The sequence below is a fragment of the Cheilinus undulatus genome, linkage group 16 (genome assembly GCF_018320785.1).
Source record: "Cheilinus undulatus linkage group 16, ASM1832078v1, whole genome shotgun sequence".
In the NCBI taxonomy this organism is placed as follows: Eukaryota; Metazoa; Chordata; class Actinopteri; order Labriformes; family Labridae; genus Cheilinus; species Cheilinus undulatus.
The window spans coordinates 24,045,279-24,057,818 of NC_054880.1; the positions used below are offsets into that span (position 1 = coordinate 24,045,279).

At 37.9% G+C, this 12,540-nt stretch overlaps 1 protein-coding gene across 1 annotated transcript in view; it reads left to right on the forward strand.

Annotated features, from left to right (window-relative positions):
* Positions 1-12,540, forward strand: part of csmd3b (CUB and Sushi multiple domains 3b) — a 367,690-nt gene that overhangs the window by 347,560 nt on the left and 7,590 nt on the right. Inside the window, exons 64-70 of the mRNA XM_041808608.1 lie at positions 869-942; positions 2,078-2,189; positions 2,290-2,469; positions 6,317-6,376; positions 10,260-10,418; positions 11,268-11,404; positions 11,778-11,865. Coding sequence (XP_041664542.1) covers positions 869-942; positions 2,078-2,189; positions 2,290-2,469; positions 6,317-6,376; positions 10,260-10,418; positions 11,268-11,404; positions 11,778-11,865 — 810 coding nt within the window. The remainder of the gene's footprint in view (positions 1-868; positions 943-2,077; positions 2,190-2,289; positions 2,470-6,316; positions 6,377-10,259; positions 10,419-11,267; positions 11,405-11,777; positions 11,866-12,540) is intronic.

The window sequence follows — 12,540 nt, forward strand, 5'->3', positions numbered from 1 at the left end:
CAGGCTTGTAGTTTGTCACTTTAAAGAGGCTGTAAAGTCCAGTGCTCAGTACACAATAGATGGTCTAATAATAGATGATTCTTAATAATCATCTCACAAATGTAAAGAACTTGGAGAATAAAACTATAGAAAGAGGGAAAAACATAATTATTCTACCTGTAGAAACCCACCAGTGTTTAAGTCTGACGGTGAAACATATACAAGCATACAAAAAAAGTGCTGCTCTGTTTTCCTCGATGATAGAAGTGAAGTAAGAAAGTAATCCTGCCTCGATGTGTATGCGTGTGTGTGCTCAAGTGATTTATTAGTGTGTGATTGCAGCTGTATGTTAGCGTGTGATGTGTATTACTGTGTGACTGAAACAGAATGAGTTTTGAGCTGAAGCAGCCTGCTCTTTAAATAAGACAGACAAGGGAGGGAAGGAGGGTAGGGGGAGACAGCAGTGGGAGGAGAGATATACAGTGACATGGGAAGATAGGAAGAGAGAGGAAGAGGGAGCAGTTAGAGAAAGAGAGGGAGATAGAGGGGGGGCTAGAGAGGTAGAGAAGGGGGGAGAGAGAGGATAGTGAATCTGTCATTTCGGAAGCTGTATTGAATCGAGCTCTGCGTCAGGATGTGCTCTACATGCTGATGTTCCTGCCACACACACACAGACACTGCTCTCTCACTCTCAAAGCTGCCTCGTTTTCTGATAAAGCACTACTGCCCCCTGGTGTCCCCTCTCCACATACATACCCCTGCTGTTACCATGACAACAGTGGAAAGGAGAGGAGATTTGAGAGAGGACAAATAATGCTGCCACTAATTTATCTCTACTTTTAGATTTTCTATGTAATTACTTAGAGGCATGTTCTCTTCTTTGTTTCAGAACCGACCAAAACCAGCTGTGATAACCCGGGAACGCCACGCTACGGCTCCTTAAACCGGACCTACGGCTTTAAGGTAAATATTTCCACCAGCAAACTTAGCACTATATCCAACTTTCTCTCAGAGTAAAAGGCTAACTTACTAACATAAATGTTGCCATTGAGATCACTGTCATAGGTAAAATTTAGTTTGATAACCTATTTGTAAACAAAAGTAAGAAAATGAGAGGGACAAACAGGAAAGGATACCAACATTTTGAGAAAATATAATATCTAAATTGCTTGCTAAATTGTCTGAAAAACTTAATTCTACAGATTTATTGACAAAGAACATAAAAGTTGTGACCTTATTTCCTTTATTTTACAATTGTAAACCAACAAGGTGGAAAAAATCCAAATTGCCTTATAACAAAAGTAATAAAATATTTTAGGTCATAGGACATTTACCTTTCAATAGGTATTAAGGTTGCTATAATAACTCCCCTGCTCCCTTCCATTTTACGTAAAGGGATCAAAATGTCATCTTTGGCCAATGGAAATACAAGACACACTTGAGTATGGCTCTGCATAAATACACTGTTCACAAGGCAGACAGGCTGGAAGGACATTGACTGTAATGGAGGATAACCTTTTGATTCTGCTTCCACATTGCTGGCCTTACATTAGCCTCTGCTGATGTTTGCACAGAACAAGGACTTTGTATTGTATTCTCCTTTCTTTGTTTAGCTGCCTTACGTAGGGATTTCTTCATGGTCAGTGTGGAGAGGAGGGACGATTCTAGCAAATAATTGCTCTTTAATTCTCTCAAGAAACTGAGCAGCACGTATGAGAACTGTATCTGCAGACTTGAAAACATGATCAGAAGTGTTTATTTGGATAACCATTATCTTTGTCTTCAACCTCTAATCCTCATTTTCAGTTTCATGCTTAAAATGTTTTCAGGGTTTTCAAATGTTGTGTTATTTATAAAAAGTGTTGAAAGCATTCTCAGTCACTGTTTGGTAATCTTCAGTACATTGCTCTGTATTTCACAAAGACAAAAGCATCAAATTTTCATAGTAAATCAAGAGACGTATTATGCAAAGTATGTTTGCATATGTATGTAGCAGTCTTTTTCTGCGACAGTATCTGAGAGTATGCAGAAAATGTTCAGAAATTATACTTGCTTTGGTGTGTTGTTTTTGTCACTCCCTCTCTGTCACTCTCTACAGGTGGGGAGCGTGGTGTCATTTCAGTGCCAGCCGGGACATTTGATTCAGGGCTCTTCCTCTCGAACCTGCCAGCCTGATCTTACATGGAGTGGAACACAACCTGAGTGCATACGTAAGAAACAAAACTCCTACCTTTACGTAAACATAAAACCCATTAATGCTCATCCTGTCAGACTTTAACTCCAGTGTATATATTTCCTCTCCACCCCCAGCTCATGCCTGTAAGCAGCCAGAGAGCCCACTCCATGTGGATGTGGTGGGGATGGATCTGCCTGGATTTGGCTACACCTTGGTGTACAGCTGCCAGCATGGCTACTTCCTGGCGGGGGGTTCTGAGCACAGAGTCTGCAAGAGTGATGGCACTTGGACTGGAAAAATGCCTATATGTCGAGGTACAGAAATAATTTTTTGAATGTTATCCTTTTCTTTTTGTGATATCTTATGCATTTGAATGAGTATTTTAGCTAAAAAAAATAGTTCAGAGGTAGGAGACATTAGCACATCTTGCTTGATATGTCAGTAAAGCTACTTGCAGCAGTGTGGAACAGGAGGAGATTTCCTTGTGGACTGGCTCGTCTTGTGGCAGCACCATATAGAAGATAACACAGTATCTCATGGTGGTGTTTCATCCTTCATTAGATGAAGCCCGTCAGATCCTTTCAGGCCAGGTTATGAATTCATCACATCTCATGGGTCCATTTCTCATCCCCTTGCAATCTTATTGCTGCTCCCACTGACAGAATGATTGCATTGAGCTTAAACTGCGACCTGTTGAACCCTAACAGGTGTCTGTCAGATATTACAAACTTACAACTAAAGCAATCAGCAAAAAGTGGATTTAAGGGCATAAATATTGGCTCACAGGAGGTGATCCACAAGTTGGAAAAATGTGTACATAGTAGGAATGGGCTGCAAGACTGTTTCCTGGAGTATTAAAGATAGCCACGGTAGTGCTTTGATTCCTGTCATGAAGACGATGTTGTGTAATGCACGCCTGTTTATAATAAATTCCTTAAGAATGTTTGTTGTCTTTCACCAGCAGCACCATTGCATGTGTGTCAAGATGCTTTAAAGGTGATGAATTCCTGTTAATGGTTTCAAGCTAATTTGGCAAAAGACAAACGCACACATATGTGCCAGCACATAAATACTAATGCACCATGGCTTGGCATAGCGCTTGCACAGCTCTGGCACCACAGTATAGTCTTTAAAATTTAATTCTTAAACGTGCACCACTGACTGTAATCTGATCCACTGTTATGCGAGTTTAAAAACTTTAATTCATCTTTGTTGATGAGAAATGATGAAGCGTATAAACAACCACAGGACATCACCATTGTCCTGCAGCAGCCACACCAGGTACAATTAAATTCATCAAATGTTTTTAAAAACATTTAAACTTATCTTTACCCATTTAGATGTGAAATTTTGATTAAGCAAATCCAGGCTTGTTTGTTATTTTGGGTACTGAATTATTCTGTAACTTTTTATAAGATTCTCATAAAGTGAGCTCAAGCACAATGTCAATATAAACAGCCTAATATTTAAGTCCAATCTTTATCTGTTAAAAAGCACATTCCCAGATCCTAAATGATCATAGTTGATTATTATTTCTCATATTTCTTCTAGGAGGAAGGGAGGGAAGAGGGAGGAAAAAAGAGCATGTATGTGCCATAGATGGAAAGAAAAAAGAGAGAAACTTAATTTGCTCCTCTGTCCTAATGTAACTTATTTTTCTTTTTAAATGTGAGCACACACTCAAACAAGTGCTCATATAAAGTCTTTTTTTTTTTTTTAAACACTTTGTGGTAACACCATATACCCAAGGGGTGGGAATCACTAGTGGCCCCACGATACGATATTGTCACGATACTTGAGTCACAATTTGATATAATTGCAATTTTAAACATTTTGCAATACAGTATTGCGATATGATATATTGCGATATATCGTGATCTATAGCACTTTTTCAACTGTTTAGCTGATTTAGCATTAGTCTTGCCCTCATGTTTGTTGTATTTCTGCAGTATTTTATTTTCATGTAGTACTTCTTGCTAACCTCATGTGTCATGTCCATCTCATTTGTGCCCTTCTTTCGTTCTAATGTCCTTCCCCTGGTGCTGGCATGTTTGTTGTACTAACTTTCTCCTGCTCTATGACCGTCACCTCTGTCAACCTCACTGGACAAACAATTTATTTTATTTTTCCATTATCATAGACTTCAGTTCACATTAGCAATTAATTTGAAAAAAAATCAATACTTGATGGACGAGACGGTACGATATATGACCAGACAAGATATCACAATACTGTGCTGTATCGATTTTTTCTCCCACCCCTAATATACCCTAGTAAAATTGGGGAAGGCATGACTTTCTTACACAATGAATACCATCCTATTCTAGTACACAGAATGTGAAAAAGGGTAAATATCCTTAAATAGGAAGTTTTGTCTTTTTTCTGGCCTTTTATGCCTTCATTAAGAAAGGACGGTGGATCAAGTTAGAAACTGGGGGGGAGAGACGGTGGGGAATAACATGTGGTCAAGGAGCCTCAGAGTTAGAGTTTGAACTCAGGCCTTGTCCACAAGGAGACAAAAATGATATATTTCCGTTTTGTTTTGAAAATGTTTTCTGTAAAAACGGGATTGTTTCAGGACATGTCAGTGTAAATATGGAACCACTGAAAACGCTGTAATATACAGTATATGCCAAGTCAGTAAATGGCGCTGTAACTCTGCCACAGAAATGCACCAGAAAGAGAGAAGAAGATTATGGAGCATGCGTATATATACGAACACAACCCTGTAATCCACCATTGTTGTTCTGTCTGGACTCACACATGCAGCTTAAGTAGGCTATTTTATGTATGATGTAATCATTTCAAGAAAGATGCGGTTGGCTGTCCACACAGAGATGACACCATAGCCGTATACAGATTTGGACACTTTGGGACCCGGTTTGAATAGTAGCGCTTACAGCTTCCGAAAAGGCTGTTTTTCCATGTGGATGAAACGGCAATACGACAAAAACATTTGCGTATACTCCTGAATTTGTCTCCGTGTAGATGGGGCCTCAGGCTGCCTGAGTTCAAACAACAGCCTATGTGCATGAGGCACACAGGCACAGCCATTAAGCAAATGGTGCTCCATAATGGTATTTCCATAAATATTCTCACAGTTTTAACAAAGTGTGAATTTTGAAGCTTTTTACTCCATTTTGTTGTTTTTTCCCCATTCCAGTGCCTCATTCCACTAAAAAAGTTAGATATTGATGCTTTTGATAATTTAATACATATTCCCATGGAACACTCACCAGTAAAAAGTGCTTCGTCACGACCATTTCACCATGCTGTTTATTAGAGGCTGTTTTAGAGCTTTAAATTGTTTCACACACGGTTTTCCCAGCTTTCATTGGATTACAGGTGTTCAAGCTTCCACTTTTGTGAGCACTAAAATAACTCCTTATCAAAGTTTGTTTAAAAGTTGGGATAAAAGTTTTTTTCTGACTTAAGAAAACAACTATCTCACCAAAAGGCCTATTTGGTGGCTGTTTTGCAGCCTCTTTGATTTTATCACAAAACTCTCCTCAGTTCTTAGCAAACGATGAAGCATGGATGTGTTTTGTACATTACTCAAAAAGAAATAAAGATGATACAGTTTTGTATCTACCTTTGTACAAGGAAAAGAAAACAACAGCCTAAAGATGATTCCACCAAGGCTGGCACCCTCTCGCCCTGAGGTGGCCTCTAAAATTGGAGCACTCTCTGATCCAATTTGAGATTCTAGGACAAAAAGCCCTTTGTCTTTGCCTGCCTCTCCTTATTGGCAACAATGGCTGCATGCTGAAGTGATGATAAGAGGCTGCTCTGAATGGTCAAACTCAGAGTGCCTCAAGGCTGCTTTAAAAGGATCTAATATGCTCTACAATTATCGGTCAGGAACTCTATTTGCATTGCACTGCCTACAAATAACTATTAGAGAGATTTATTCTAAGTGACCTTTTCCTACTAACTCGTCACTCACTATTCACATGTGTGATTAAAAGTCACCAACACTGCATTCTAATTTGGTAATATAAAGTCCTCTCCCCTGCATAAGGCTGGTTCCTGGGGATTTGAGATGATGGCTCTGTAGGTTTAACAAGAGGCAAACATTTTAATATCTTTTTATACTGAGTCCCTGCAGCTCTGCTCATGTATTTTAATAATACTTTTGCTCTCTTTTTCTCGTATGTGTAGCTGGAGAGAAGAAGAAACCCGTGAAACCAGCAACAGGAACTCCCAGCCCCAAACTCAACGGTCAGTTCTCTTACATTTTATTTCATTTCAAGCAAGGGCAGACCTGTTATTTCTTTTCTACTCCTAATCTCTTTAATATTTTCTGAGTGTTTTTGTTTTTGCTTTGATAAATTCTGCTCTGCTACTTGCCACTCGGCCGTGTTTGCTCCACAGTGTTGTTCTTTTGTTTTTGTCAATTTTATTGTTCCTTACTGCTCTCTGGTGTGAATAATTTATTTTTCCTCACTGCAGATAGAAAGGTGAATTAAATACTTTGATGTTACTGTTGCTTTACTCTATGCTTCGCTTCTGTTTAGCCCTCTGTTTTTTAGATTCCTGATGTGATCTGTCCTTTTCTGTTGTCATTTCTATCTTTTGGCTTCTAATAAAAGCACATTTATGGTTTCCTAATGGTGCAGATTTATGTACCTATCAAAACAGGAAACAGGATGTAACTGGTAACAGAGCTGTACAGAAAAAAGCAAAAGCTTTGTTTTTGTGTTTGAGATTCACTCTGTAGGTTTTCTTTTAAGCAGGAGAGAAAGTATTTTTATTTGGGTTCAAATTTGATCCTTTATAACGGCATATTTAAGATCTTGTGCTTGTTCTTGGTGATCTAACTGGTGCTTAAGTTTTGAAGAGAACAAGCAAAAAGTCTGTTTTTAAAAGAGCCTTGCAGTTAAATGTTAGTTTCATTAATGAAAGCTTCTTGGGGGAGTTTTTAACTGGTTATAAAGCACATTGAAATGTATACTGGCTTTATTCACACCACAAACCTTAATAATCAGTTCTCATTTTTTGCTCATATCTGATTTTTTTTTTTTTTTTTTTTGACTGTTCACTTTACTTTTTAAAGCATGGCCTGTGTCAGACTTCTCCACTCGCTTCACATACAAAAGTTTCCCTGAGTCTGATTGATTGAAAAGATCAGATTTTATTTTGAGTTTTGCTATTAAAACTGAAATTTAAAAATCTGATCTTAGAAGAAGAGAAAAATCAGGTTAAGGTCGCTTTAGTTTTTAGTGTGAATGCAGCATTAGAGAACCATTCAAGCAGATAGGACCATCAGCAGCATGACTGATTCTTTCTATAATTCATAGATCTATAGAGTTATGCATGCATTTATAACATCTCAACTAGATTACTGTAATCACTGTATGTGGTTTTGGACTAGTGCCTGCAGTTAAGTGCAGAACGTGGCTTGTCTCCTGCCAGGGAAAATAAAAACAGAAGGGCCACATAACCCCTGTCTTTTTCTCCCTCATCTAACTGCCTGTTTTTGCAGGATAGAATTTAAAATTTTGTCATCAGTTTTTAAAGCACTTAATGGTTTGGCAGCGCCTTGTTTAAGCGAATTGCTCCGTGTTCAGGCTACAGCCAGAGCACTGAGTTCTGCCAACCTGCTCCTGGGTTTGCCTAAAACAAAGCTCAAAACTAGGGCTAGTCAGGCTTTTGGTATAGCTGCTCTGAACCTGTGGAAAGGTGAGGTTGTTTTATCCCAACAGATTTTACTATTGCTTTTACTTAATAAAGTTTTATTCCTATAGATTTTAATGTTAATATTATGTTATTGTGTATGATGTGTTCTAGTTTCAAGTTTTAACTATCTTGCTGTATAATATGCAGTAAGTAAAATGTTGATGTTTAAAGTTTGATTAAGATTTTTCACCAAAAGCACTATCAACATGTACAGGACAAGATCAGAAAAGAGAAAATGTAAAGCGCATTTTATTGGTCAATTTGACAGAGACTGCATGCTAAAGGTTGGCTGATAATAGCTGATATCGACTTTAGTTGCGCATGAGACCAATACACCACATCTAAAACCAACATGCATTTCTTGTGACAAACAAAATGTATTTAATATGCCTAAAGTAAAGCTGCATGTTAAAAAGATAAGGGAAATAAACAATTTAGCACTGGCTTTGTTGATATAAGAAAGCACAGAGCAGCAGGAAACAAGAGATGCCATACACTCCCTATGTCAGTGCCACCCAGACCTCAATGTTAGTTAGCTGGTAGTTGAGGGCAGTATATTAAGTGAGACTGTTGAGAGTGATTATCTGGAAAGGAATATATCAGCAATGATAATTGGCTAAATATCTGTATACAGTGCTTAACAAATGTGTTAGACCACCTGTCATAAAAACTAGAAAACGTAAGTATTTTAGAAATCTTTCAAAAACTTGTTTAAAAATGAAAATATTATTGTTATTTATTTGGCAAATAACACTAAGATGTTGTGGTAGAGGTTCTTGTTCATGATACCGTCCATTTTTTACTACTTTGCCCACGCCGTATCCACAAATGGAACCCCATACCATAATGGAATCTCCACCATGTTTCACTGTGGGTGCAATGCATCTGGCATCAAAACGTTCTCCAGCTTTTCTGCGGACATAAACACCATGATGCTGACCGAAGAGTTCAAACTTGGAGTCGTCCGTCCAGAGTACCTTCTTCCAGTCATCAACAGTCCAGTGTTTATGCTCCCTGGCAAATCTAAGGTGTTTGTGGATGTTTGCAGGCCTCAATAATGGCTTCTTAGCAGCTATTCTTCCCTTTAAGCCTTGTTCCATCAGTCGTCTGCTTATGGTCATTCTGGAGACTTTCTCAGACTCTGATCTAGAAGCATTCATCTCTGCCTGAAGATCAGCAGTGGTCTTCTTTCTGTCTCTAGTACTTCAAATCTTGAGGTGTCTGACATCTGCTTCAGTTAACTTTGGTTTCCTGCCTCTTCCTTGGCGCATTTTGTATAGGTCCAGTCTTGACTCCAAAACATACTTGACCACACTGTGAGAACACTTTATGTCTTTCCGTATTTGTCTCAGAGACCATCCAGCATCATGAAATGCTTTAATATGGACTCTTTCATTTTCAGTGAGCTCTCCACGTTTTACCATTTTGAACAGGAATGAGGAATTTCAAACTGAATTCACCTTTTTACACCCAAATTTGAGCCAGCTCACTGGGCTTCTCTGAGAAGTCAGAAATGAATCAAGCATAACATTCAACCACTAAAACTAATTTTTCTGTTCAGGAATGCAAGTAAACAATTATAATTTGACATATTAATCAAGAAATATTAATGTGCTTTACTATTTTTTCAGTTTTTTTGTAAATCAGTTAATTTAAAAATTCATGGATAAAAATAACAATTGTATTTTAGCATTAAAATATCATTCTGTTAAAGAGCTTCTACATATTGGTGTATTAACCTTTCCAGAAACATAAAAAATTATTTTGGTAATTACCAATGCTGTTCATTTAGGGCAGCTGTGGCATAAACCTTACTTTGAGTGGTGATCTACTAAATTTGTTAAGCACTATATATATATATATATATATATATATATATATATATATATATATATATATATATATATATATATATAACAGACATCCTGACTGTTATGAGGACCCTGTCTTTCTACTGTCATTTCTGTCATGTGTTTCATATAAAACCATGACATAAACAGAATAACACATACAGAAACATTATATTGAATTGATGTTACATGTTACACAACTCCAATAAATTCTCCTCAATACAGACCTGACAAAGGTTTTAATCAGCAATTGATTCATTTGTCTCGAGCCATGTTTTTGTTTTAGAAATAAAAAAAGTGCAGCTTTGTCCACAGTAGCTTCCAAAGTGGACACGCTCTAAAACTTCCTCACAAGTGCTTGAAAGCACACAAATGATCAAGATTTTACCTGGATGTCTTTTTCATGCTGAATTCTGATCTTTTTTGTTCTCCATTCATTCAGTTCAGCTTTTTTCTCTTTGAGTTTCTTCTGTGTTCTGTTCTTTGAACTGCATTCTGTTGCATTAATGTAATCCACCAAATAATTTTCTGTTCTGTTCATTTTATACCATTGCCTGTGTTTTGTTCTTCTCTAGTTCCAGATGATGTCTTTGCTCCTAACTACATATGGAAAGGCTCCTATAATTACCGTGGGAGGAAGCAGCCTATGACACTGAGCATCACCAGCTTCAACTCCACAACAGGAAGAGTCAACGTTTCCCTTAGCAACGGCAACATGGACCTGCTCCTGTCAGGCATGTTCACTTATGTTTATACCTTTGATGCTACAATTCAATTTAGTGGATGTTACTTCATATAGAAGGGTTATACTGCATTGCATACTGTACAGCATAATGTCGATCAGTTTGTAAAATGATAAATAAAGAGCCCTTCTGATTTGTATGCAGCTCTTACCTCCTGCACATTATCTTCGCTTCTCTGAGTCACTGAGCTGTTTTCCAACTGTCTGTATTTCACTCCTCTACTAGAGCTGCTATGCTTATTTTAATGCTGTTACTGTATTTCCCCTCAAACTCACACATACACATATCCACACACAGACCTCCCAGGGTCCTACAACAGCGTCAGTGGGGGGTTAAGACCTTATTAAAACACAAATCCTGTTGAAGCTAGAATTGGCTCCTGGAGTTGCAGAGAGCACAAACCCCATATCACAATACCACACAGCTATGAGACTTCTTACAGCATGTCATGGCCCAGAGGAGCAGCTTTAGATCAATAACAGCTAAAGTAGCACTCACACAGGCACCAAAATGTCAGCACCCAGTTGCATAATTTTTAAATGACTTCATTTCAAGATCTTTCTTAAAATGTCAAGTTGCCTTAGTGCATTTTTTGAGGGAGATAAGCTTGTTTTCTTTTTCCTGCAGAGAAGGCAGCATAAATCTTTAGTCTGTGCGTGAAGAACCAAGCTGTAGACAAGATGTGGTGAATCTTACTTTTTCATCCCATATCCTGTTTGTTGAATTCAAACATGATAAGAGTGGGATTTAGAAATTAGGATCTTGTTATGCTATCCCTTTGCATTTTGATGTTTTGCTCTCTGTTATTTAGTAAACCAGTTCTTTCTTCTGTCTTTGTAGGAGTGTATAAAGCTGCTGAGGCCAGGCTGTTACTGCTAATGTATCAGGTGAACTATGTGAACCAGGGTAACCAGCTCAAGGACTCAGCCATAACTCCGGCCAAAATCATTGAAGACTCGTGGACCATGGATGGATTTGTAAGTCGATACAGAGTAGCCCACCAAATAAGACTGAGGTCCTTCAGAAGATTTAATAACATTTTTATATAAATTGATGTTATTGTAAAAAATCAATATATGAGACATACAACAAACTACCTTTTACTTAAATAATCTTTACAAAATGCCACTAAATGATTAATCAATAGTGCAGTGGTCATTTACCAGGGAATCTTAAAATGCTAAATATATGTAGCAATATCTATTTTTTAGACAACATAAATATCAATAAATATAAATATTGTTTTTTCTTCAATGTTCACATGCTGCAGTGTTAACACAGAAATTTTTAAAACCAAACCTCCCATATTTTCCTCCTCTTTTTATTGTTATATCCTCTTTTCATCTCTAGGTATCAGCAGAGCCGGATGGTTCAAGTTATGTGTTCCAAGGTTTCATTCAGGGAAAAGACTACGGACAGTTTGGACTGCAAAGACTGGGTAATTCTTCCTTAGGTTTAGTGTGTAATTACATTTGTTCCATAAATGATAACTTGAAAGGGCTTTTGAACTGCTTGAAAGAAGCTCGCTAATGGAGAAAGTGATCAGGGAGCTTCTCTTCGCTGGCAGCAGTGACCTTATTGCTCACGCTGAGTCAGCCCTGCAGTGGATACATTCTTACCGAGAGCAAAAGCTGCTCTTAAGAATTAAAGTCAACTTACACAGGCTGAACCCGTTAAACCTGCATCCAAAGATAAGACTATAATATCCATCAGATAGAGTAAGAAGCCGTTCCTACTTCTAAATCATGTTGTAGTGCCAAAAAAACCAAGCGAAATAGTGGACTGTCCTACAATTTTTCCCATATTACCTATCGTAAAAAGTGTAAGCTTTATAGAAAGGCTTTAAGGATGCAGTGGGATGTGCTGTGATGAAGTGTCATACCATAAGATTCTGTATGATGTACCACAGTACATTATGTTGCAGTCAGATAAGATGTGGTATGATACCGTACACTGATCCATTTTCTTCCACTTATCTGGGACTGGGTTGCAATGGCAGCAATCAACCCAGACATTCCTCTCCCCAGTGACATTTTTTAGTTGTTCCTGGGAAATTCCAAAACATTCCCGGGCCAGATGGGATATACAAGTGCATCTCAAAAAATCAGGATAT